This window comes from Gallinula chloropus, assembly GCF_964237585.1.
Source record: "Gallinula chloropus genome assembly, chromosome: 12".
Lineage (NCBI taxonomy): Eukaryota > Metazoa > Chordata > Aves > Gruiformes > Rallidae > Gallinula > Gallinula chloropus.
This window is the reverse complement of record NC_140097.1, coordinates 6,911,488-6,933,792: the sequence shown is the minus strand read 5'-3', so window position 1 is coordinate 6,933,792 and position 22,305 is coordinate 6,911,488. Positions and strand designations below refer to the sequence as shown.

Here is a 22,305-nt window from a genome sequence, read left to right as displayed (position 1 = left end):
CACCTCCCCTACCCCTTGAGCACACACCAGAGGAAAATATCAGATTTCAAGCTTTGCAAACCTCCAGCCTAAACCAACATCCTGTAAAACTACGAGTTAAAGGCAGGAACACTTCACTTCCAAACCACAAAGGCTGTAATGAATGTGGGTTTAATTGGCTGGTACAAGAGCTGCGCAGCCCGAATCAGCAGCTGGCAATGAAATCAGCCCTTCTGCACTGCAGATTGCTAAACTTTTGCCCTCGTCTGCAATGTGGTGTGTTGCAGAAGTAATCCAGTACCCATAAAAAGAATTATAAAAGTATCTAGAACTAAAATAAAGCATCAGCCCCAAATGGGCAATACACTAGGTCTCCTCCCCAGGAGTTTCTAGCTGTGCAGGGGTCTATACCTGCCTCTACAATGATGAATTTCTATCACGTGCATACATACAACATCCTGTGTAGAAAACCTGTATATTTGAGGTATTGCTTAAAATCTGGGCCTTTAGAGCTACTGATTTCAACAGTCTCAGTACAGACTTAAATATCTAATTATTAGAAACTAAGCTCTTTGAAAAAAAAAAATCAATGCCAAGTGACAGAGGTCTCTATCAAGCAACTACAGCACGTTTCCTTGCTTCATTTATTTAACAGAGTTATGCACAGGCACGCCCAACTTCTCCTGTACAAGTTTACAAAGCACACAGCAAGTCCTGTGATAATTTGCATCTAACTTCAGAACATGTGAAGAAAAACTAGATTAGTAAGGAACAGCAAAGCCTTCCTTTCATCTGGGGCAAACAGCTTTGTGTCTCACAAAGCCAATGTAGTAAACTTCCAAGCCAAGGTGTTTCGCAGTTAGCAGGGGTACATTGCTGTCACTTGATGGAGTTAACAGGAGTTTTACAGCTTACACTCTGCTTAGAGCCACCTTGCTCCTGGATGAAGAGATGCACACTAGGCAGAGTCAAAATAAATGGGCCAGAAGCTCGCCTTGCCGTTAGGAGCGCAGCACTCCAGATGAAAGGCAGAGCAGGCTTTAAACTCGATTCCTTAACTCGGTGGCCACAGGCATACAGGCCATGCCTTTCTGTTTTCACCTGCAGAACTCTATTTTATATTTGGTCTTGGCTCCGGGGCTCCACGTTAAAGAAGTTGCTCATACCGAGAATCGAGAGTCAGAAGCTTTGGACATGTCAGGACAAATCCCCCCAAATGTAAATTGGGAAAACACACAGATTTACTCTTGCTTACATGGCACTAGAAGCAAAGAAGGCAGTAACTCAAGCTGCCACACAGACTCCCAAGAACAGTGAGGATCAGCAGCCTTTTTTAAGAAGATTCTGGAGAAGGAAGTTAAACCAAAACACGGCACCTTCTAAAGGGGAGCAGTGAGGGAGCAAAATCCCAGAGACTCCACAAGCATCCATCTCTCCCCAGGAAAACAGACTTGGGCATTACTCGGCACACAAGTCTGCAACATTTGTTATTCTAGTTAAAATTGCATGAAGGCTCATTAATCTCATTAATTTGGGAGTTGTGTGCTCTGCCACAGCCATACCTAGGAGTACTCTGAACCGTGCAAGCGTATGCCTGGCACATTCACAGAGGGACTGGTCCTGGCTCACACAGCCCTGCATCGCCCCAGAAACCCCTGCACACATCCAGCAGCAGCCCCAGGCACCCCCTCATCACTTCACCGTGCAAAAGCCACCACTGTTTACAGCCCCATCAGGGACAGTGAGCAAAGGACAGGGCCACTTCCAAATACCAAGGCTGAGACAGACCATGCATCTGCCCTCTCAGCTTGTAGACGCTCATGCAGAATTCAAGTCTGTATTCCCTAGAAGCCAGATACCCCAAAAAACACCCAAAATATTTGCTGGTATGTTGATAACTATAAATGCTGATGATCAGGTACTTGCACCCATGTGCTCAACTTGCATTTTAAAGCCTTTTAGTCCTATGCTTTGGTGCATTCTCTTGAACCCAAACATGTTGCAAGAGGAAAGGGATTAAACCCCTTGGGCTTTTCGGGGGGGGGGGGGTGGGAGGAAGAGGGGGGTGGGAGGAGGAGAGGAAAGAGAGAGGAGGAGGAAAATAAGTTGGCTTTGTAGTAAGTATCTACAGGGTATTTGGGGTGCACTGGTTCTACCAGCCAGCGATGCAGCAGCCAGCCAAGTTTAACACCCATTAAATAAGTATTTTATGCTCGATACGAGGGAGCTCTGCAGGGCTCAGAAATGGCTCAGACATTTCTTCCCATAACAAGAACAGCTGAAGGCAGCATCTGAAATCCCACACTATAAAGAAGGTACATAAAGTCTCCGCGCTTCCAGGCAGAAAGTGCCTCCCGCCAGCAAGAGACCAGGGCACGCTCCTGGGCACAGGTTATCCTGACCAGCAGGTACCAGTTACGGACCGATTACATTAACTGGTATCTGCAACAGGAAAGCACCAGGGAGGACAGCTCACCTGGATCCCCAGGGACACTTCCCACGCCAAAGAAAACCGCATGGACCTACACACCGAGTTAATTTCCTCAAAACACTCATGGGGAAAAAACAGCAACAACAAAGCCAGAGCCATTAGAGTTTGTAACTGTTACTATCCTTAAGTACTGTGTTAGAGACAAGGCAACACTGTAACAGAAGTTAAACGGCAACAAATGACCAGCGACAAAAAACCCAGAACATCACACCAGCCCCAACCGGGCAGGAATGAAGGGATCAGAGCAGGGATGGATCCTGGCAGATAAAAGAATAACAGTATTGCAAGAAAAAACGGGTAAAAATAGAAGTGCCAGGATATGACATGCCTTCAAGTTATAGAAAAAGCATCTGGATTGTCCTCAAATCCCCTCCTGACTGCTGTCTAACTTGGTAATCGTCCCTCTTGAGCAACAGGGTTGTCTCAGCAGAGCAATGGGGCAAGGCTGGCTTCTTTTCATCTGATGCCATGTGGGGCAAAGCACCTTCCAGTCAAAGAGGGAACAGGCTGTGCCCTGGGTTTCAGAGGCTGGGGGGCGGCCCACAGCCTGCCTTTGGGCCAGGTTTGGAGGACACCAGCAGAAACACACATGACCTTCTGCTCACCGCCCCCGGGGAAGGGCCCATCTCCTGCCAGGGGAATTCAGCAGGGCCACCAAAAAGCAGCTCTGCAAAATAATACACTGCCACAACTCGCTCCAGGGGCGAGGAAGAGCTCAAAAAGCTTCCTCTGGTAATTTCCACCTTATTTTCAGAGCCTGCCATTTATTGAGCATCACTAAGGGGACCCACTTCTCAGCCACACCCATTTCCTTCCCCAGCCCAAGTGCAAGGTTTGGCAATACATCCTTACCCAGCAGGGTCACCTGAGCACAATGGTAACCTGAAATCTCTTTGTAAGAGATTTATTATTAAAACTGAGGAATTTTTACCTTTACAGCAGCTGCACCTGATACCCACCCAGGTCCGTCCTTCTGGCGAAGCAACAGCTACAGGGAATTGGTTGAAAACGTTTCAGCAAAAGATATTTTCCCATTTTGGGAAGTGTTGACACCACTCAACGCTTATAAAGGACATTATAACCAGTTGGCTGAGGACATGGACTTTCCAGTTTACATTATGGGTTTCACAATGCTCTGAACACCATTGCTTCTGGCAAGCAAAGTCCTTGGAGCATTCTGTGTCTGCTCTTCCCGTGGTCTGTGAAGTCAGAAGCGGAGGAGGCAGCCGACTTTTCATGTCTAAGCTAAGGTGGGGCGAGGGAGAATTCCCTGTTCAATAGAAAGTCGAGGCAAGCGAAACCAGAGCAGCTGCCTGCCAAAAATACACAAAGTCCAAAGCCACTGATTGTGAGCCTTAGGACAGAGAAAGAGTCAGGCAAGTGCACAAATGCCTTCCACGTGTTCTGGATGGAAAGAAACTGAATTTTGTAAAGACTAACATGGAAACTGCTTTAAGCAATTTGTCATTTTCAATAGAGGTTCCATAGCAAGAGAGAGGTTTGGACAAGTTAAACAACTTCCTACCGGAGTGGCTGCATGCAGTGTTTAAACTACCTCTTGCAGGCTTCTCAGAAAAGGAGTATTTCTAATTTTTGCCATTTAGGAAGACTTTGAAACGTCACTGCCATTTGATTTGACCAGAGAAGAGGCAACGCAGAGAAGGGGAAAACAATGCAAATTCCATTCTGGGGTTTTTAACTTTGGTTTCAGGCAGCTTGGTGCTAACAAGTGTGAATATTGCTTACTTAGCTCCAAAGAGGGGGAAGCCTCAGACATACTTTCTGTAAATGTTACAACTTAAAGCTCACCTGGATATTTCAAGGCATAGATGTGAAATACCATCTGAAATAGAACAGAGTCTGGGTCCATCTTCTTGCTAAACTTGAGCTAGAAACAGTGTTTTTATGGCAAAAAGTCCTCTGAACGTTATCCACTGCACTGCATAGTAATGCTAAGCTCTCTTCTACATCAGAGACTCTGAGGAAAAATAAATATGCAACAAATATTCCCCACTGCTTGTGCCACTAGTTCAGACAGCTATCAGCATTCAGTAGCACTGCTGCTGTGTCCGAATACATGAAAGGTCTGTCCTTCAGAGGCCTTGATGAAGTTTTGTTTATCAGTTAGCAATGCTAATGGGAAGGCTTTGCTCAGCCTGGAGCTCAGGGAGGAGTGGATTCTGCCTGACAGCCCACAGGTTGCTGGGAAGATGTTTGAGGTTTATAACGCTGGAGCAACAGAGCAGAACAGCAGCTAGAATCAGCTGCGTGACTACTGTTTGTAAAATCTGTGTCTGCCTGCAATCAATAGAGGAGAGAAGGAACAGCCGTTTTAATTGAGGTCTGTAAGCTGGTTTAAAAAGTCTCTAAATTTCTATCAGCAAAAGTTTTTAATCTTCCTGGTGAGCATATCCCAGAGGAACTGGAAGGTGGGAGGTGCTACCGGCTGCAGAAACTCAGTCAGGAACCAACCAACAAATTGCTGCATCCAGCACCTCCTGAAACCGGCTCCAGCCAGGCAGCTGATGTAACCCTCCCTGCCAATTCAATCGCACCATGGAAAAATACTCGTACTCCAGCCAGGGGCAAGATCCCATCCGGGCAGCTACGGCCGCAGCAGGCACTGACTCAATGGGAGAGGAGCACTGGAAACAGAAGTTAACTGTGCTGAGCCCATCTGGGAGCCAGAGTTTCCTTGTCTTCCCCCAGCATCCTTGGGGGAGAGCAGGTGGCACGGTTACAGGTTACAGCGAGATGCTGCGACAACCCACCCACTCAGTCTCGGGGCTCAGAGGGGCTCGGAGCACGGCGGACCCAAAGCAGGGCACAGATGACCAGGCTGAGTTACGCACCAGCGACGCTAAATCAATTTGAAATAGATTTTGGTTAATCCTCTGCAACCTTTTAACGTCAATGAGCTCTTTGGGATTGTGACAACTTGCCCGGCTTTTAGGCAAACAGCAATTTCCACACTGGTTTAGGCAAGCCTCAGCACTGATTATAGCATCTTTTGCGCACAGGAAAAAGCCCTCTGCGATGTATTATGTTAGCACATGCTTAAATTTAAGCACTCTCATTTTTACTGGGGCTTTTCTCATGTCTAACAGCTTCAGCAGATCCAAATTTACACATTAACTGCTTACCAGTCTGCAACGTGACCGCGATATCCTATCCCAGATCAGAACTATTTTTAAAAAAAGACTGCATTTAGCTCCTGGAAAAACTGATACGTGTGTATTTCCAGTACCAACTAATACAACTGGAAAATTGGCAACAGAAAACAAAAATAAATGGAAAAGCCACCTTGGATAGTCTCTAGGTAATTTTGCAGATAAAAATTTCAACCTTTACATGTTTTAGAAACGCAGGGCAAGAAAAACCCACACACAATAGGGTTTTTTAAATGGAAACACTGTCATGCCAATCTCCCCCTCAGCAGGACAGCCTGGGGATGCAGAAGGACATTGCTCCAGCTGAAGCAATCTCCCCTGTTTTAATGCAGATCTGGGCAGCAGCAGAGCCCCACAGGACGGAGATGGGGAGCTGAGATTTGTGGGTCCACAACCTCACCATGCAGCATCCTGAGTCACCCAGCCTTTGTGCTTGGCTTCCCCCCTCCAAACATCACCTGGAGTCTTTTCAGTCCTCTTTCTTGGCAAAGCATCCAGGCAAAGACAACTCTCTGGCCCATGTGCTGCCTAGCACAAGAGGGCCCCAAACCTCATCAGGCTTGAAAGATTGCCATCCTGCACCCAAGCATTCACCACTCCTCCCACCCTCATAAAGGAATGACTTTCTGTTAAAGAGTAACTGCCACCTGCCCCTGGAAGCAGGGAGCTAAATGCCTTTAAAATGCCAGAGACCTACATACATGGTGAAACTGGGCACCTTTCCCAGATAACATTTATAGGTGTGCTCTGGTTTTCCCTTCTGCACTCTGGAAGTTACTCACAGGCGCCAGACAAAGGTCTAGATAACAGCTGCCCCCAGCATTTGTCAGGAAAAGGGAATATGGACCTTCTTCAGCAGCCACGCTGCATAACCAGCTTTGGAAGCAAACAAGAGAGGTCTCATGAACGGGCCACTTTTTAAAAGCAGATGTTCCTGCAGATGATTTACAGGAGAAGCTTCAATGAAACTGTTTCACCACAACACCACCACAGAAACGAATTTAAATGTTTTCACAGGATCAGCGGCTGCCCGCGCATCCCGTGATGAGGTAATGGGCATGGGAACCACTCGCAGCCATAGTGCTGGTGGTTTCATACTCTTCAGCTTTCAAATAGCTGTGCCAACAACAAATTTTGCTGCTTGTGGAGAAATTAATGGCTTTGGCTGTTGAGCAGCCTGAGCTGCCAGAGTCAGGGGGTCGGTTTCCATTAAAGAGGGGGTAGAAAAGGAAGAAAAAGGAAACAAAAAAGACATTCTGACAATCCCAGCTGAAGCTGCTTTGACAATACGAATGTTAAACTGCAAATATTAGATATATATATTCCTATATACACACAAGTCACATGTTTTAAGAGCCTCACCCAAGAATTCAAACTATTTTGATAGGCTATACACAGTATTTTCACAAGCTCCTCCTCTTGGGCCAGGTACAGGCTGTGTGTAGATATAAAACATTCCCCATATGTAACCTCTCTTGAGCAGCCAACCCTTGGACCAGCACAGCCCTGGTGCCCTCAACGCCCCATCTGGATTTTGCCCAGAGCAGTGCGGTGCCTCACCCAGAAAGCCAAAGACAGACAGTTATTGGGGGTTTAATTGCCTCTCTCCACGGGTAGTAAACGAAGCTTCCTGCCACACGAAGGATTCATACAGACTATGATGAAGTTCAGAGAAAAATACCTCCACGTGAAATTAGGTCAGCAACCTCAGCCTGTCCATATATCTTCATTTAAAAAATAAAATAAAATTTAAAAAGTGGGGTAGTGCAGCTATGGTAAATGTAGAAAAGTCTCTGTCAGCCCCCATCTCCATTTGGAAGCTTTCTGATTAGTAAGAGCAGACAGGGAGGGCACCACAGCATGTACAGACCATATAAAAACTGACAAAACTCTACACACCATTGCTAAGCAGGTTTGGTATTTGTACATCAAACACACACAGTTTGCTGGCGTAGAGGCAAAAGACAACCCAACAACCACAGAAAGTGCCATCCCCTCCCAGTGAACAAACAACTTACTGATTTTCTTCAAAAACAACTGAATCCATGATCCTCGGAGCGCGCCACGGTGAACCCAGCAGAGCCTCTGGACGTGCCCATGCAGACAGGCTGCTGCTGTTCCTCTCAACCACAATCAGTGCACATTAAGATGATATTCTATATTAGTCACTTCATTGTTTAAGGAAAAATGCATCCCAGGGAAAAGAGGAGGACATAATTCACTGGTTTGCATCAGTCTAATCCATCCTTTACCCTCAGGACAGGGAGCGAACAAAGCCTGGGCTGGATGGGTGGCTGCCAAAGCCCCATCAGGCGCCCTGTCCTGCAGTGCCTTTCCCTACCACCGCAGAGTGGAGATGCCAGTGTCCCCACATCCAGCTGAACTGCAGATTCCTCCCCAGGCTCACAGGACATCAGGGCCACACTGTGCCATGCATCCCCCGGCCGTCCCTGCGATGGACAGGAGATCTGTGTGGGCTGCCCTCCAGCAACAGCCTGGAGGAGCATGAGTTATTTTAAGCACCACATCCTAACAAGATATTCAACAGCAAGCTTGCATCCTATCTTATACAGACACCTATATGTAGGCAATCGGGGTTCCCAAAACAAGATGATGGTCCAGACTGCTCTGTCATCTGCTGGACAGACAGCCACACTCCTGGCTGGTCCCATAGAGAACACTCAGCTACCCCTGCTTTTAGAGACAGCCTCGGCATCAGTAACAAATCTGACAGTGAACAAGGAAATCTTTCCCCAACACGATGCTTTTGGTATCTTCACATTATCTCCTGCTGCATGTCTCACTTCCCCTCTCCCCTAACCATCCTCACCTTCCAGCAAGGCTCCAGTGAATTCATCCTCGAAACCCCAGGAGCATCTTCTTCCTGTATCCCATCACTTAAACAGTTAATTGGGAGTTCTCCACACACCTTTGGGAAAGGAGGCCAGGCATGTTCCTTGCTGTTTTAAAAGAAAAGTATTTTCACAGTTTCTCTGCAGCCCACATCCTTACCTGCCCAGTTCAGCCTGTCTGGGAGGTAGCTTTCCCCCCTCTCTCTCTCTCTCATGCATCCAAAAAAAGTCTGAGACATCTGTGTCTGTCATCAGTTCAGACTAACACCCACTTAGCCCAGGATCTGCACCGCTGGAATAAGAGAAGCTGAACATCAAAGTGGTTTTTCTGAGAGTATACAATATCTGCACAGCTTTGTTTGTGCTGAGGGAGTGGCTGGGGTTTAGGCAGCCTCTTTTTTCAAAGGCTTTTTGTTAATAACTAAATGTAAAACACAGAGTTGAGGTTTTCCCCTTAAAAAACAAGCTACTGTGATTAAGGATACCAAGAAAGAAAAGTCGGTTCCTTCCCAAAACTAATTGTACTGAGGCACTGACTTCGAGGCTCCCAAATTACAGATGTATCATCCAAGACAATGAACTCTTTAGTCAAGGATTAGCAAACCATGCAAAACTGATTCCGTATTCAAATGCTTTCCAATTGTAAGGGCATCTGTTCCACTTTGCAAGTCCTCCCAACGGCTTTGTTTGTTGGGGTTTTGTTTTTTCCTGTTGCATTATGAAGACAAGGAGCTTTGCATTATTTTCACACCGTGTAACAAGCGCTATTGTTTAGCTTAATGGGGGACAGTCAATGAAATCCAATAAATATTTTTATCTTCTTTTTCTTTACAAAGTTATGATAGGAACCCTCTCAAATATAAAAACAGGAACTGTTCTTAGTGAAAAGCCAAGTCTGTAAAAATGTAACCCAAAACGTTCAGGAGCTGAAGGAAAAAAAAACCTGTTTTGTTTCTCCAAGGTCTACCAGGGGCAGTTAAAAAAATAAAGAAAGAGAGTTTATGTAGGTTTAAGTACTAACACAACACAGTTCACAGCAAACGATGGCAAAGTCATGACTGGGGATGAGCAGAGACAGCAGTGCCATCGTTCCAGCCCATAGCAGAGGAATAGCTCTGGAAACCATTTCAAATGTCACAGCTGGGAGGATGGATGGAGTGTGTGACCTTTGGAAAGTGAAGGGTGGATCTCAACAAAAACATCCCAGCTACCCTAAGCCACGCTGCTCCTGCAGGGCCAAGAAGGATGCTGGCCCACCTATTTGGTCTAGAAGGAAAAGCAAAAAATAAAAATAAATGAAAAAAAAAAAGTAATAATAATTATCTGCCAACACACCATCCCAGTGTAAAAGCTGCCAAGCAGCTCTGGAAACAGGCAGCCGCAGCTCCCTATCAGATCAGCAGAAAACAAACTCTGGCTGATAGCCCAGGCTTAGGTTTGTTTCCCAACACCAGATCCTTACAGAGAATCTCCAACTTAAAACATCAGATGCACTGAACGTGGGGATCTCTCCGTGCTGCGGGGCTGGCAGGACTGGAAGCCTCACCTGTCAAACCGCCCACACCAGCCAAAGCAACGCGAGTCGCGCGAGGGCGAAATACAGAGTGAGAAAACAAAACATCAAGTGTCAAAGGAGACAGAGAAAATGATGATAGCGCTGAAAATGATGTTTCTGCAGGAGCTGGTCCTGCACGCTCAGCAGCGCTGTCACTCAGCCCTGAAAAGCTGCTGCCTTCTCCAGCCTGCAAGTGCCTCCAGTGATAGGGTAACGGGAGTGGGTAAGAGCTTCGAAGATCCCTGGCAGGGTGACCCATCCCATCCTGCACCCTTGGTGCAGAAAGGTCACTTATACTCAGTTTCTAAAAGCAAAAACATCTTTTTTTTCCCCACAGTTGAGCTAAACTCTGCAGAAATAAAGACGAGGAGGATCACATATCTTGCCACTCCAGGAGCTGGGTGGTGGAGCTGGAAGGAGCTCAGATGGGATGGAAGGGCCTGAGTACCAGCCCTCCAAGTACCACTGAATGCTCAGTTAAGGATCCCTGCTCTCAGCTAACATTTTGCCTCAAACTTTTCACAGTTCTCATGGCACTTGCTCCTACAGAACCAGCACTCAATACTTCTCACCAAGAAATCTAAGCCGCTTGCAGCACACAAAGATCAGAACCCACATGCCTCAATTTCCAAGTTCCAGTCAAAGTCAGAGAAAGTGTAAAAAACCCCCTGAAATACCTAAAATAACTGAAGGTAATGTAAATAATAAACAACCACCTTGGTTGTTATTTTAAGAAAGCTCAACAGAGGTCCCAAGGATCCCACCCTTGCCCACAGCTCAGATCTTGCTCATGTGACAAAAGAAGTCTTTGAGGCAGCAATACCTTCAGTTTCCATGTTATATTCAAACCGAGTGATGGTGAAATCTAACAAACAAGGGAGTTTTGGCCCAAATCACCAGTTCTGCAGACCACAGAAGCGCTGCTCAAAACATCTTTTCACCCCTGCGTAGCTGCCCTTCCCAAACACCGGGAAGCAATAGGCTGCTGATGGTCTGGCTTTCAAACTTGTTAAAAAGAGTTGTTAAATTCCTAGCAAGATACCTGTAAGGTTAATCTTAAATCTCACAATAGCAGGTGAATAATTCACTTGTGCAGGAGTTGTAGCCTGGTCCTAAAAAATAAACTGAAACAGCACGCAGGATGGTGTTAATATCTTATTTCGTAATGATGTTGAATGACTGCTCATAATTAGCCTATAATTGTGATTTAATTGCGCTGTGATCTGACTGGCCATAAAGAGGGAGCCTGGAGTCCCATCTCAATGGGTGGAAAGATTAACCTTATTGTGGAAAACATAATCTCATTTCATGCCATTAACACGATCGTTATTAATTCCTGAAAATTTTTATAACAGCAAAGATATGGCACTTAGGCTCTAACATCCATCTCTGGGGTGCTACCCTACGGCTCTGGAGAGGATGGATGACTGGTTTGCCACAAGCTGGACCAAGTTCTAAATCCTGACAAGTACTACACTGTAAATTCAGGCATAGTAAAGATAAGGTCTTCCTCCTGGCTGTATTTTTTACACATAGACATTTCATGACTATTAATGCAGTACTACTTTAAAGAAAGTTTACTGATTTGTAGCAAGACATATTGGAAGCGAAGCAGAAGAGGTTCTGCCTTCTTGTATTTTACGTTTCAGGAGTGACTGGCCCTGCACAATGCTCATCCCTGAACGTCACCACTGAAAACAGCCCTTATAAATCTAAGCCACGGGAATGTCTCCCAAGTTTTCAAAGGGCGAATCTTCCACTCCACTTCAAATCCACTTGGGTCCCAAAAGGAATGTGGGTCAAACGGGAAAGCGACTTACAGAACTCACAGCACAAGTGGCTGGTACTCAGCGACACAAAGCCTAAAGGAAAAGTTTTTGGAGCTCAGGCGTGAGGCTGCAGGAGTACAACTCCCAGCAAGAGCAAGAGCTCGCTCCCTGAACAGCTTTTCCCTTGGCTGGCTCGACACAGGCAGCTGCCTGCGCACTAAAACCAGATGCGAGCTCTGCTACATCTCAGGGAGGCACGTTCACATCAGCGCTCACTGCAATGCCAGGCACCGGAGTCACCCACTTAGCGTGGGATGTTCAGTGTCACCCGCTAACAAAGTGACACTCTGCTTCACAGTGTTTGCTGAGCCACCCAACGCACAAAACAGTACAGATGCACCAACTTCTATTTTTTTTTTATGTTCCACCCCCCAAAAAAAAAAAAACCTCCAAGGCAGCAATTCCCTCCCAAGCTCTCTCAGGAAAATAAAAGGTCCAAGTCTCAGCTCACAGAAACTTTCTGAAAGGAGCTGGTTTCGTTCGGACACATGACCCATTTCAACACTTGACGACCGCCTGGCGCAGCAACCGCCAGCCTGACATTGAAGTGTTGAGTCACTGCACCCTGTTTCAGAATTTATCTTGGGGTCAAGTTAATGTTTGAAAAGAAACAAATGCAGCTGATAGAGCTGGGTAAACAGTGACTGTTTCTGTTTGGGATCACGCCTGCTCCTGTTTGCCCTTTGTAAGGCTAAAAAAAGAAACACCCCACAACTCCTCCTTACTGCGGGATCGCCCCGGCCACAAAGTCCTGTGAGTATTAATTGAATAAACCCATCTCAGCATCGCCTGGATTCAAAGCGATCGATCATGTGGAGCTTGGGATCCTGAGACCTTTTAGGGAAGCGAAGTGCTGACCTGAGAACTAAAAAAAAAACCTCTCAGCTTTAAAATAAGCTTAAAGACATTTTCATTTCGACTGTTCCCCATACCAAGGGTCTGGCTCGGTGCGATTTCATAGAATCATAGAATCATAGAATGGTCTGGGTTGGAAGGGACCCCAAGGATCATAGAGCTCCAACCCCCCTGCCACAGGCAGGGACGCCAACCTCCAGGCCTGGATCTACACCAGGTTGCCCAGGGCCCCATCCAACCTGGCCTTGAACACCTCCAGGGACGGGGAATCCACTACCTCTCTGGGCAGCCTGTTCCAGCACCTCACCACTCTTTCTGTAAAAAACTTCCCCCTAACATCTAATCTAAACCTTCCCTCCTTTAGCTTTAGTCCATTCCCCCTTGTCCTGCCATTATCTGCTCTTTTAAAAAGTCGAATCCCCTCCTGCCTATAAGCTCCCTTCAGGTACTGGAAGGCTGCAACGAGGTCCCCCCGCAGCCTTCTCTTCTCCAGGCTGAACAAGCCCAGTTCCCTCAGCCTCTCTTTGTAGGAGAGATTTGGCCCAGGTCACCTAACCAAGGAGAGGAAAAATAAAGGAGCACCCATGATTTGAAATCTCTCTGAACGTGCCCATCTCACAGAGATGGAGAAAGAAAACCCCTACCTTGCTTTAAAGAAAACACAGGCAATTTTTCATCGACAGAACCTTGCAAAGAACAACTGGGCTCTGTTAACCGAGATACATAAGAAGCAGCAGTGTACCCAATTTTATTATTGATTTATCCAACTGAGCTGTTTGGAAAATCGTGAAGTGTATTCAAGGAAGCTGCAATATTCACAAGACAGCTGAGAAATCACCATGTTATGGCAATGCCAGCTTTACACAAGAATATGTGACCATTGCTCCTATAATTCCATCTATTAATTCTACACTCTCAGACCACGTAATAATAATAAAAATGAATTTATTAACTCCACAGGAGTTAATTGCCAATTTCATCAGAATTCAGGCACAGATGTAAGATGGAAGCAGTCAGTAATAAAAGCACTTACATGCTAACTGAGGGGCTTTTTTTTTTTTCCACACATTTGTCAGTTCTGAAAGTTACTAAGATACATGGCAGCAGATTCTTCCTCTGTCTCCCAAAAAAACAGGCAACTATAGTGGCATTTTTCTCAAACATGATACCAAAAAAGGGTGCACATGGGGAAAAGAAAAGGAAAGCTTCATTAAAGTTCTTTAGCTTCCCTCACTCATTCTCACAGGGTAAGTGAAGGACCAAGAAATCCCATATGAGCAGTATTAAACACTGTTATTCTAATCAAGCAAATTCACCCTTTTGGTGCTTTGTGGGAACCTATTCAAGCTTGCAACTCACAAAAGCAAGAAAAAACATTGCACGTGGATGTGCAAACCCTAGTTTAATGATAAAGCCCATGCACATCCTATTCCATCCGTGTTTCACATCCTAGCCCCTTGTCTTCCACTAAAGTGCAAGGTCAGAGCAGTTACTCTCTCCGTTCATGCTTGCAGATGACTTATTTATAGTAAATTTCCTGTTTTTCCAGCCTTGTAAATGTCATACAAAACAGACAAGGCAATAAAACATACATTTCCAGCCTAATACTGCCCCAACACTTCAGCACCAGTCGATCAGGCACGAAGAACTAGGAAGAGGAGGAGAATCATAGTTTAAAATGTGTTTACAATCTTATCTTCACACTCTGCTGTCTGCTCTGGTGCCACACACCTCCTGTTGAATGGCAGTTGCCATCCCCATAATGAGATTTTTAATCAACATAGAAATAATGCATTTTAATTAAACACTCTCCTTTTCTACACGTACGGATCCTGCTCCACGGGGGAGTTCCCCACCCTGCACAGAACAGCAGGCAGATGCCAGGTTATCACTGACAGGCACAGGGAACTGCTTTCCAGACCACAAAAATATTTAGTGATCCTAAACTCTAATATATTTCCCTTCTACATCCCTGTCAAATAAAGTATTTTTTTCAAAAAAGTAGAAAAAGGGAAACTTAATCCCAGTAATCAGGGGCTTGGTACTGTCCTCTGGATGAGGACTGTCCAAGGTTCAGGTGCCTGCCCTGGCTCCAGGCAGGGTTTTGAACCCTTTTCTCACAGCTTCCAGGGAAACCAATTCATTACACTAAAACTCCACTCCCTGTCCTTTCTTTGGGCCATATTCTGGAGTCGAGACAAATTTATCACTAAATTCTGTCATTCCTGGTGCGTTCCCAGGGCATGTTTCTATTTAGACTAACTGTGTTTCCAACATAACATGAAGTTTAATCACAAATTGTTCAGTTGCGAAGGTGGCTTTTCAAGCGCCTTCCTCCAGCTACCAACACAGACCACATTGCAACATCAGAAACTGCATTTTAACACTCCTGCTAAAACAATCAGTCTGGGGGGAAAAAAGGAGAGAGAGAGAAAAAAAAAATCCCCTAATTTCCTCATACTTTTCTCCATTCTTTTCTCCACCTCCCACCTGGGCAGGGCAACCAGCAGGCTCAGTTTTCCTCCTCCTCCTTCCCCCCCGCCAGTGAAACTGAGAAAACACAGCATAGAAGATACGCATTTTTTAAAAGCAAACTGGTTCTGTGGGGAGTTTGGCACTGTTTGCTGGAGTATTTCTACTGAGACTCAATAGGAAGGCTTCAGCGCATCAGCTCTGGGGCAGTTTTGAGGTGACACTGCCCCTGCGGAAAGGGAGCAGGTGGCAGGGGAGGATTGCACAGCCCAGCCACGGCTCAGCTGCGCTGAGACACCCCATCGCTGCAATCTGCTCCAGCACCAGAGGTTTGAAGGATGGCTGTGAAACAAGTGCTCGCAGCCCTCCTGCTCAGCTCATCGGTGAGGCTGGGGACCAGGCTTCAAGCGACGGTCCTGCCAGCTGGCCATAAATTTTGTCCGCAGCGATCAGCTGGGTTGAACTGAGTACAGACCAAAAAAAAGCCAACCCACCAGCCACAGGAAAGCCCCCAACTTCGGGATGCAGACACGTCTAGATGACAAATAAACTTTTCCCGAAGGAATCTGTGGGGTGATCCCAAGAAAACTTCCCTTCCTTCCTCCACTTGGAGCTGACCTCCAGGTGCCTGGCCGCAGTCCTGCTCCTCCTGCCCATCCATCCATCCATCCAATAGACCATCCAACCATCCAAACAACCTCAGAGCGGCTGCGGCAACACGCAGAGTTTCCTGGCACTAAAGTCAGGTCCTGCCCTGGAAATTACGAGCCCATTAGCCAGGCCTGTTACGCCAACCTGTTGAGCGACTGTTGCGTGTACACGGATGTGAAGCGGCTCTGGGTGTTTTTTCTCTCTCCATCTCGCATGGGAGAACTCTTTCCAGCCAAACGGGAGAGCTCCCCGTGCGTGCCTTCACCTGCGCGCTGCAGAGCTGGGCGCAGGGATGTGCCCCTTCCCCATCCCCCCCCCAAACCTAGGGCAAACTGGGGGAGGCAAACCCGAGCTGACTTTCAGCCACAGAGGGGAACTGCCCTCGTAGGAGGGTCACAGGTTTCCCCTTCCCAAGGCGGGCGGCGATCACACGCATCCCACTTTCTCAACAAGACTCCTCGCTCAGCAGCAGCGCGGCTGCCCGAAAGGATGCTCAGCTGCTGGGGGAAGAGAGAACCCCGCCCACGTTCCCCAGCTGCCGGGCTGCTTCGACCGCTCTAGGGGTGACCCCCGAACACAGAGCTTCCCCCCGACACCCGCGGGAGCCCCGCGGGGAGCGCTGGGGGCTCCGCGGTGCCTCAGGGAAAGTCTCACGCAATTGCTCGCTGTGCTTAACGCAGGTCGGAGCGCGGCGCGGACTCCGGACGGAGTCGGGGCGATAAAGATGCCCGTGCGTCAGCACACACGGTAAAGGTGCGCAGAGTGCGCGCAAACCTACGCGCCGCCGCGTGTGACTCCTTTCGGGGTCCCGCGGTGCCCCGAAGGGTTCCCGTTCGCCTCTCCCCTCCGCACCGCGCTGGCTCTCGGTGGCCCAGCACCCAAAAGAGAGGCCCTTCAGCTCCCCCGCGGGCAGCGCGGAAAGGGGGTTCCCCCCAGCCCCGGCCAACTCCTCACCCCCCCGCCCCGGCCCCTCTCGCACCTTGTCGGACGGCTTTCACCACGATGGGGTCCTTGCAGCTCCGGATCACTTCCAGCACATCGTAGCGCGGCAGTCCCGAGACGCGGACCCCCTGCACTTCCAGCAGCAGCTCCCCCTCGCTCAGCGCCGCCTCGCCGTCCCCTACCACCGCTCCCGCGTAGGGGAACTCGCCGTGCTCCGCGCCGCCGAGCAGGACGAACCCCAGCTGCCCGCCGGGCCCGCGGGTGAGGGAGCACTGCCGCACCCGGCTGGCCCAGTGGTTCTTCTTCTGGACGACGCGCGACATGGTGCTGCGCGGCCCTCCGCGGGAGCGCGGTAAGCAGGTGCGCGGGGGGAGCCGACCCGCCGCCTCATAGACCGCGCGGCCGCCGGCCCCTCAGGGCATCGCCGCCGGCGCTGCGCGCGGCCCGCATGGCTCCGCGCCCGCGGAGGGCGCGCGCCCGCCTCCCGCCCTCCCTTCCGCGCCGTCCCTCTCCCGTGCTACTGAGAGCGGAAAAAAAAACACCAAAAATAAAAAAAAAAACCAAAAGAAAAAAAAAAAACCCCAAAACCCCACAAAACCCCAACAGTTTAAAAGAAAAAGCTCCGAAGAGGCAAATCCGGGCTGGTCCTCGCCCTCCCGCGCTGCTGTTTGGTTTTGCTGCCCCTCTCCGCGGGCGCTGCGCGGGGCGCGGAGGCGGCGCGCGGCGCCTTTAAGCCGATACAAAGACCCGTTTGTTTTGTTACACTTCGGTCCGTCCCGCTCCGCCGCGCTCCGCGCCGCCGGCGCAGGCGCCCTCGCACACCCCGCCCCGGCCCCCGCCCGCCTCCCCGCCCCCGGCACGGCTCGGCCCCCCCGCGCCCCACGTGCGAGCCCCGGGCCGGCCCCGGTACCCGGTATCTCCCCCTTCCCGCCCCCCCCGGGGCCGGCCCTGGTACCCCAGCGGCCGGGGAGACGTTGCGCGGCCCGGGCGGGAGGGCCCTGCTTCTGCGGACAACTTTTCCGAAGGGCAAAGTCGGTGACTGAGCCCCGGCAGAGCCCGGAGCGCAGCCCAGTAATTCCTCTCCGGGAAGAGGCTGATGGGGAGGGGGGGGGGCACAGCCGCCTCTCCCCCCGCACTGCTCAGCGGAAAGTTCAGTCCCTGAAGGTTCTCGTGTTTTGGGGGGGGGATGGACGGACGACGAGGGGTGGTTATCCCTCACTTTCCCGGGAGGTTATTCAGGATTTTCCAAGTTGCAGAGCTCTGGGATGGCGGCTCACCTGTGCTTCCCGCTGGGTTGTGAGGAGAGGGGATACACCGAAGTTCAAATCCCAAGGAAAAGCTGGCAGGAACGAGCATGGCATTGGAATGGTATCAAAGTGCTCGGGCAAGGCTGAGTTAGAGCACTGCTTGTACCCTCAAGTTCTCCACTTTCCAGCTTCTTAACACTTGATTTTGTAGCGTTAATAATCACAGACTGGGTTGGGTTGGAAGGGACCTTAAAGATCACCTACTTCACCCCCCCTTCCGCAGGCTGGGACACCTTCCACTCTCTTTATTTTCCCTGTGGACTTGTACAGAATCTGGGCAGACCTACAGCAAGGTCCTTCCGTTGGGGAAAGGGATGTGCATCCATTTGTTTCCCCTTGGCCACAACTCTTCAAAGTTACCCAGAACTGGTGCAACATTGAAACAGGGAAAATAAGGAAGCGTGCACATACCAGCTGTCCCTTCCAGGTCATGCTCCGTGCTTCCAAACCTGAAAGCCAGGCCTCATTTTGAGCAGTCTTATGCATGACTGAACCCCTTCCAGCAAGGAATTCAGTTGTCAGATGTGTGCGTGCCCTATTTTGCTGCTAATCGGGACTGAGAAGTGACACAGGGAAACAAAGAGCCTGGTCTGGCTCCCTGTGCTGCCCTAACATGGGCTCTGCCAGTGCAGCCTGCAGACTGCTGCTACTCTCCACGTTGCTCTCTCATCTCACATCTTTCAAGCCATGCGTGTACCGAAATGATCTGCCATGCAGGAGAGCCGGAAGGCTTGGCGGGGGGACCATATGGGATAGAGCTGGGGGTGGGGCTCAGCCTAACGTCCTCCACTGCTGGCTGGCTGAGCTCATCAGCCAGGCTTAGCTCACAGACCTCAAAAGAAGGGTGATGGGTACCTTTTCCTGCCCTAACATCTGTCAGGAAGCCCATCGTTCTCCACACCCTGCATCCCATCACTCCTTTCCTCCAGTCCAGTTGTGTCATGGCTGTTTTGCCAAGTCCCCGTGGCTGCAGGCGTTGCTCTGCAGCAGCAGAAGCCACAGTCCCAGGCTCCGGTGGCACAGCCACCTCCGTCCCTGCAAGGGGACAGGAACACTTTGTCCAATGTCACATAGCACAGCAGTGAGTCAGCTCCATCCCCTGTGCCTCAGCTCCATCCCCTGTGCCTTAGGCATCTCTGTCCAGGTCTCCACGGGAAGGATTGCCAGTGCTCCCAAAGTTGGAAGCGGTACCTGAGCCCCTTCCAAGGAGCAGGGCAGAGCCACCTTCCTGGGTATGAAGGGCAAAGGCACAAGGGGACTCAGGAAATCCAGATTACTTGATGTGTCCAGCCCTTATTTTCTTCCATCTCTGTAAGAGGTTTCATTCCATTCGGAACTTTAACACTAATTTTCATGTGTAAAGCGGTGCTGATCCTCAGTGCTTCAGGCAATACCTGCCTTACATCTGCTGGCACTGCTATGGCTGCTATCACTACCCAATTTGTCACTTTTAGGATCACAACACGCTTTTTAACCATACTTTAACCATTGAAAACTGGAACTGTGATCATTTATCCCACAAGGAATAAATGTTCAGGAGACTCACAAACCCTAAGGAACAGCAACGTGGCTAGTAGGGAAGGGTTTATATCCCATCTGGATTCCCCACCCCCCCAATACTCGTGTCACACGTGAGAGCTCACAGCGTAAGGAGACTCTTGTTCACAGCTGAGTGCTGGGTGTGACGTATTTTCATCACCATCGTTCTGCGGGATGTGTTATGTGACAGCCCTGCTAAGCTAAAATTCATCTGGGATCCATGTGAGCATCACATGAGCTGAGGCTGTCCTGAACAGATCTTACAGAGATACTTGTGCCTGGGGGGGGGGGGATTGAAAAAAACTATTTAGAAAAACAATTTTCTAGGAAGATTTATGAGACAAAAGATTTCCAAGGGCCATTTGCTGTTTGCTTAGAAACTCTGCAACACTGATGCAAGTGTGAACTGTTCCCATTGTAATCCTAACTCCATACTTACAGCCACTATGGCCCCAAAATTGTTCTTGCTGGTAACTACCAAAAGCCACAAACCTCAGCCAGAACTTTCTCTTGATTTGAAGACTTTCCCTTCAGTTTTCCTGTGTGGCCAACTTCCTACTGTTTTATCTTCAAGTTACATCCAGTGAGGACCAATCAGTCAAGCCATGAGCCAGGATAGCCCCAGCTCCTTGTATAGCATCCCTTGTATAGCTCAAATACAGCTGAGGTTCTTCATTATCCTCATTGCTGACCCTGTGGCTGCTGGCAGCTCACTGATGCACCAGGGTGATTTCAGGATGTGGCTGTGCCAGGCACCTGTGTTAAGGGAAGCCCTTAGTTAGCCATTAGCAGTGTGGAGCCCATGGCCTTGGCAGGGCTGCTCCTACCCCGAAGAGTACCTGACACCAGCCTGATAATCAGGTCATTACACAGTACAGAAAAAGTCTTAGCATTGCAGCTGTGCAGCGTGGCCTCTCTCCCTGGGGACAGCGCTCCTGCCTTTTCAGGGAACTGATTTAATGATTAACACACCATCTCCATTGCTAACTGCAATGCTCTAATAAAAATGCCCTCCTTTTTGCAAGGGTCTCTCAGTGCTTTATAAACATTAATTAATTAGCTTCACAGGGTGCCTAGGGAACAGCTAAACATTAACATGGGGCAGGGGAGAAGCTCGGGCACATCCCACATCCGAGCAAAGCTGGCTGCAGCCATCCTACCTCACCTGCAGCAGCTGGCCCAGCTTGGTCTCACATGGGACAGCACACTTCATCAGCTCACAGCAGTGCTATAAAACCCCATTCAGAGCTTTAAGCAGAGCCCCATTTTCTTGCTCTTTTGTCTGCAGTCACCGTGGTTTGGTGGCCCATCTGTCGGCAGCCTCTAATCTGTTGGGATGAGCGGGCTGGTGCTGTCTCCCTCCTTCAGGAGGTGTTCCACATGCTTTGGGCCCTGCTGCAGACACACACCAACAGCTACAATGGTTCTTTCAAATAGGATATCGACCCGTGGTCTTGGTCTCATAAGCATCTCTGAAATTTCACGCTGTGTCCTGGATTTTAAAATGGGTCAAAGCTCCCCCAAGCATCAAATCATTCTCTTGGATTTCATACTAAAACTAGAGAAAACCGGAGCTTTACTTGTTTTGGGATGAAAAAAACATGTGTAGCCACAGAGAACATTGTGGGTTTATGGCATTAGAGAGCCATGTGCTCCCACCAGAGAGCGGTAAAAAGAAGAAGATGACAATGATTGAGGCTATAAACAGCTTATTTAACACAACAGAATCTATTCTTAATTTCCAGCTAAAACCCAAACCCTCAATTCTTTGACATCACAGGCCTCAAGGCTTTGAAAGCCTGAGCATGTGGATCTTGGGAGAAAAAGAAACTTTAAGCAAGGTCCAGCTTTACAGACATGGAGGTTTCCTGCTGCTACGTTCACACCACCAGCATCTCTCTGTAGGAAAGCCAAGTACTGCTGTCTCTCCCAAACAGGAATTGCTGTTTGTGGTAACCTCACCTAAGTTTTAGTAGAGATGAATTTTTTTGAGTGGTATCTGGACAGGCTGGCACTGCCCTCTGGTAGCAAGGAGGAGCCAGGCTGACTCTGTTTTGAGCCAGATACCAAGTGAACCCTGTATTTATAGATAGATACACACACAGAGTATCAGAACATGAGCAGTTATGGGTAATGTCACAGACCATCCAGCATGGACAGGTATTGCCTAAAGTCACAAATAGAGTTGGGCCAGCAAGTACCATCCCCAAAGGCAGCACCTTGCATGGGACATCTCCAGCCTCCTGCTGCTGGGAGGTTGGATCCCATCCCACATAAGCAGCCTGGAGCGAGTCTGTGACCACGAAATCCTGAGGAAAAGGCAACCCACCCCTTACTGGGATCCCCTGCATCACCTTCCTCTACAATTTATTTCAATAATATCACGCACAGTGGAATATAAAGCTGAAGATCAATCTCATAACCATATTAAGACACTCCAGGGTGTATTTTATAGGGCCATTAATATACTTTTTGGGTGGTTAAAGTCACCCACAGCATAAATTAATGGCTCCATAAAACATGCTCTGTCTTATCCTATGGCTTAAATAACACACAACAGGATGGGTATATCGGGATGTTGCTGAGCTTATTGGGTGGAAGCACAAGGGCACAGAGTGACTGCCTCACAGCAGCTACACCCTCCGGGCTGTGCCAGCCTCAGG

The 22,305-nt window shown here is 48.8% G+C and overlaps 1 protein-coding gene across 1 annotated transcript in view; it reads right to left on the bottom strand.

The window, feature by feature from the left end:
• The window catches only part of MAGI1 (membrane associated guanylate kinase, WW and PDZ domain containing 1), a 345,937-nt gene extending 328,721 nt beyond the window's left edge, over positions 1–17,216 (bottom strand). The window contains exon 1 of the mRNA XM_084269610.1: positions 16,834–17,216. Within this exon, the coding sequence (XP_084125736.1) occupies positions 16,834–17,119 (286 nt within the window). The 5' untranslated portion in view covers positions 17,120–17,216. The remainder of the gene's footprint in view (positions 1–16,833) is intronic.
• Between the last annotated feature and the right edge of the window lie 5,089 nt (positions 17,217–22,305).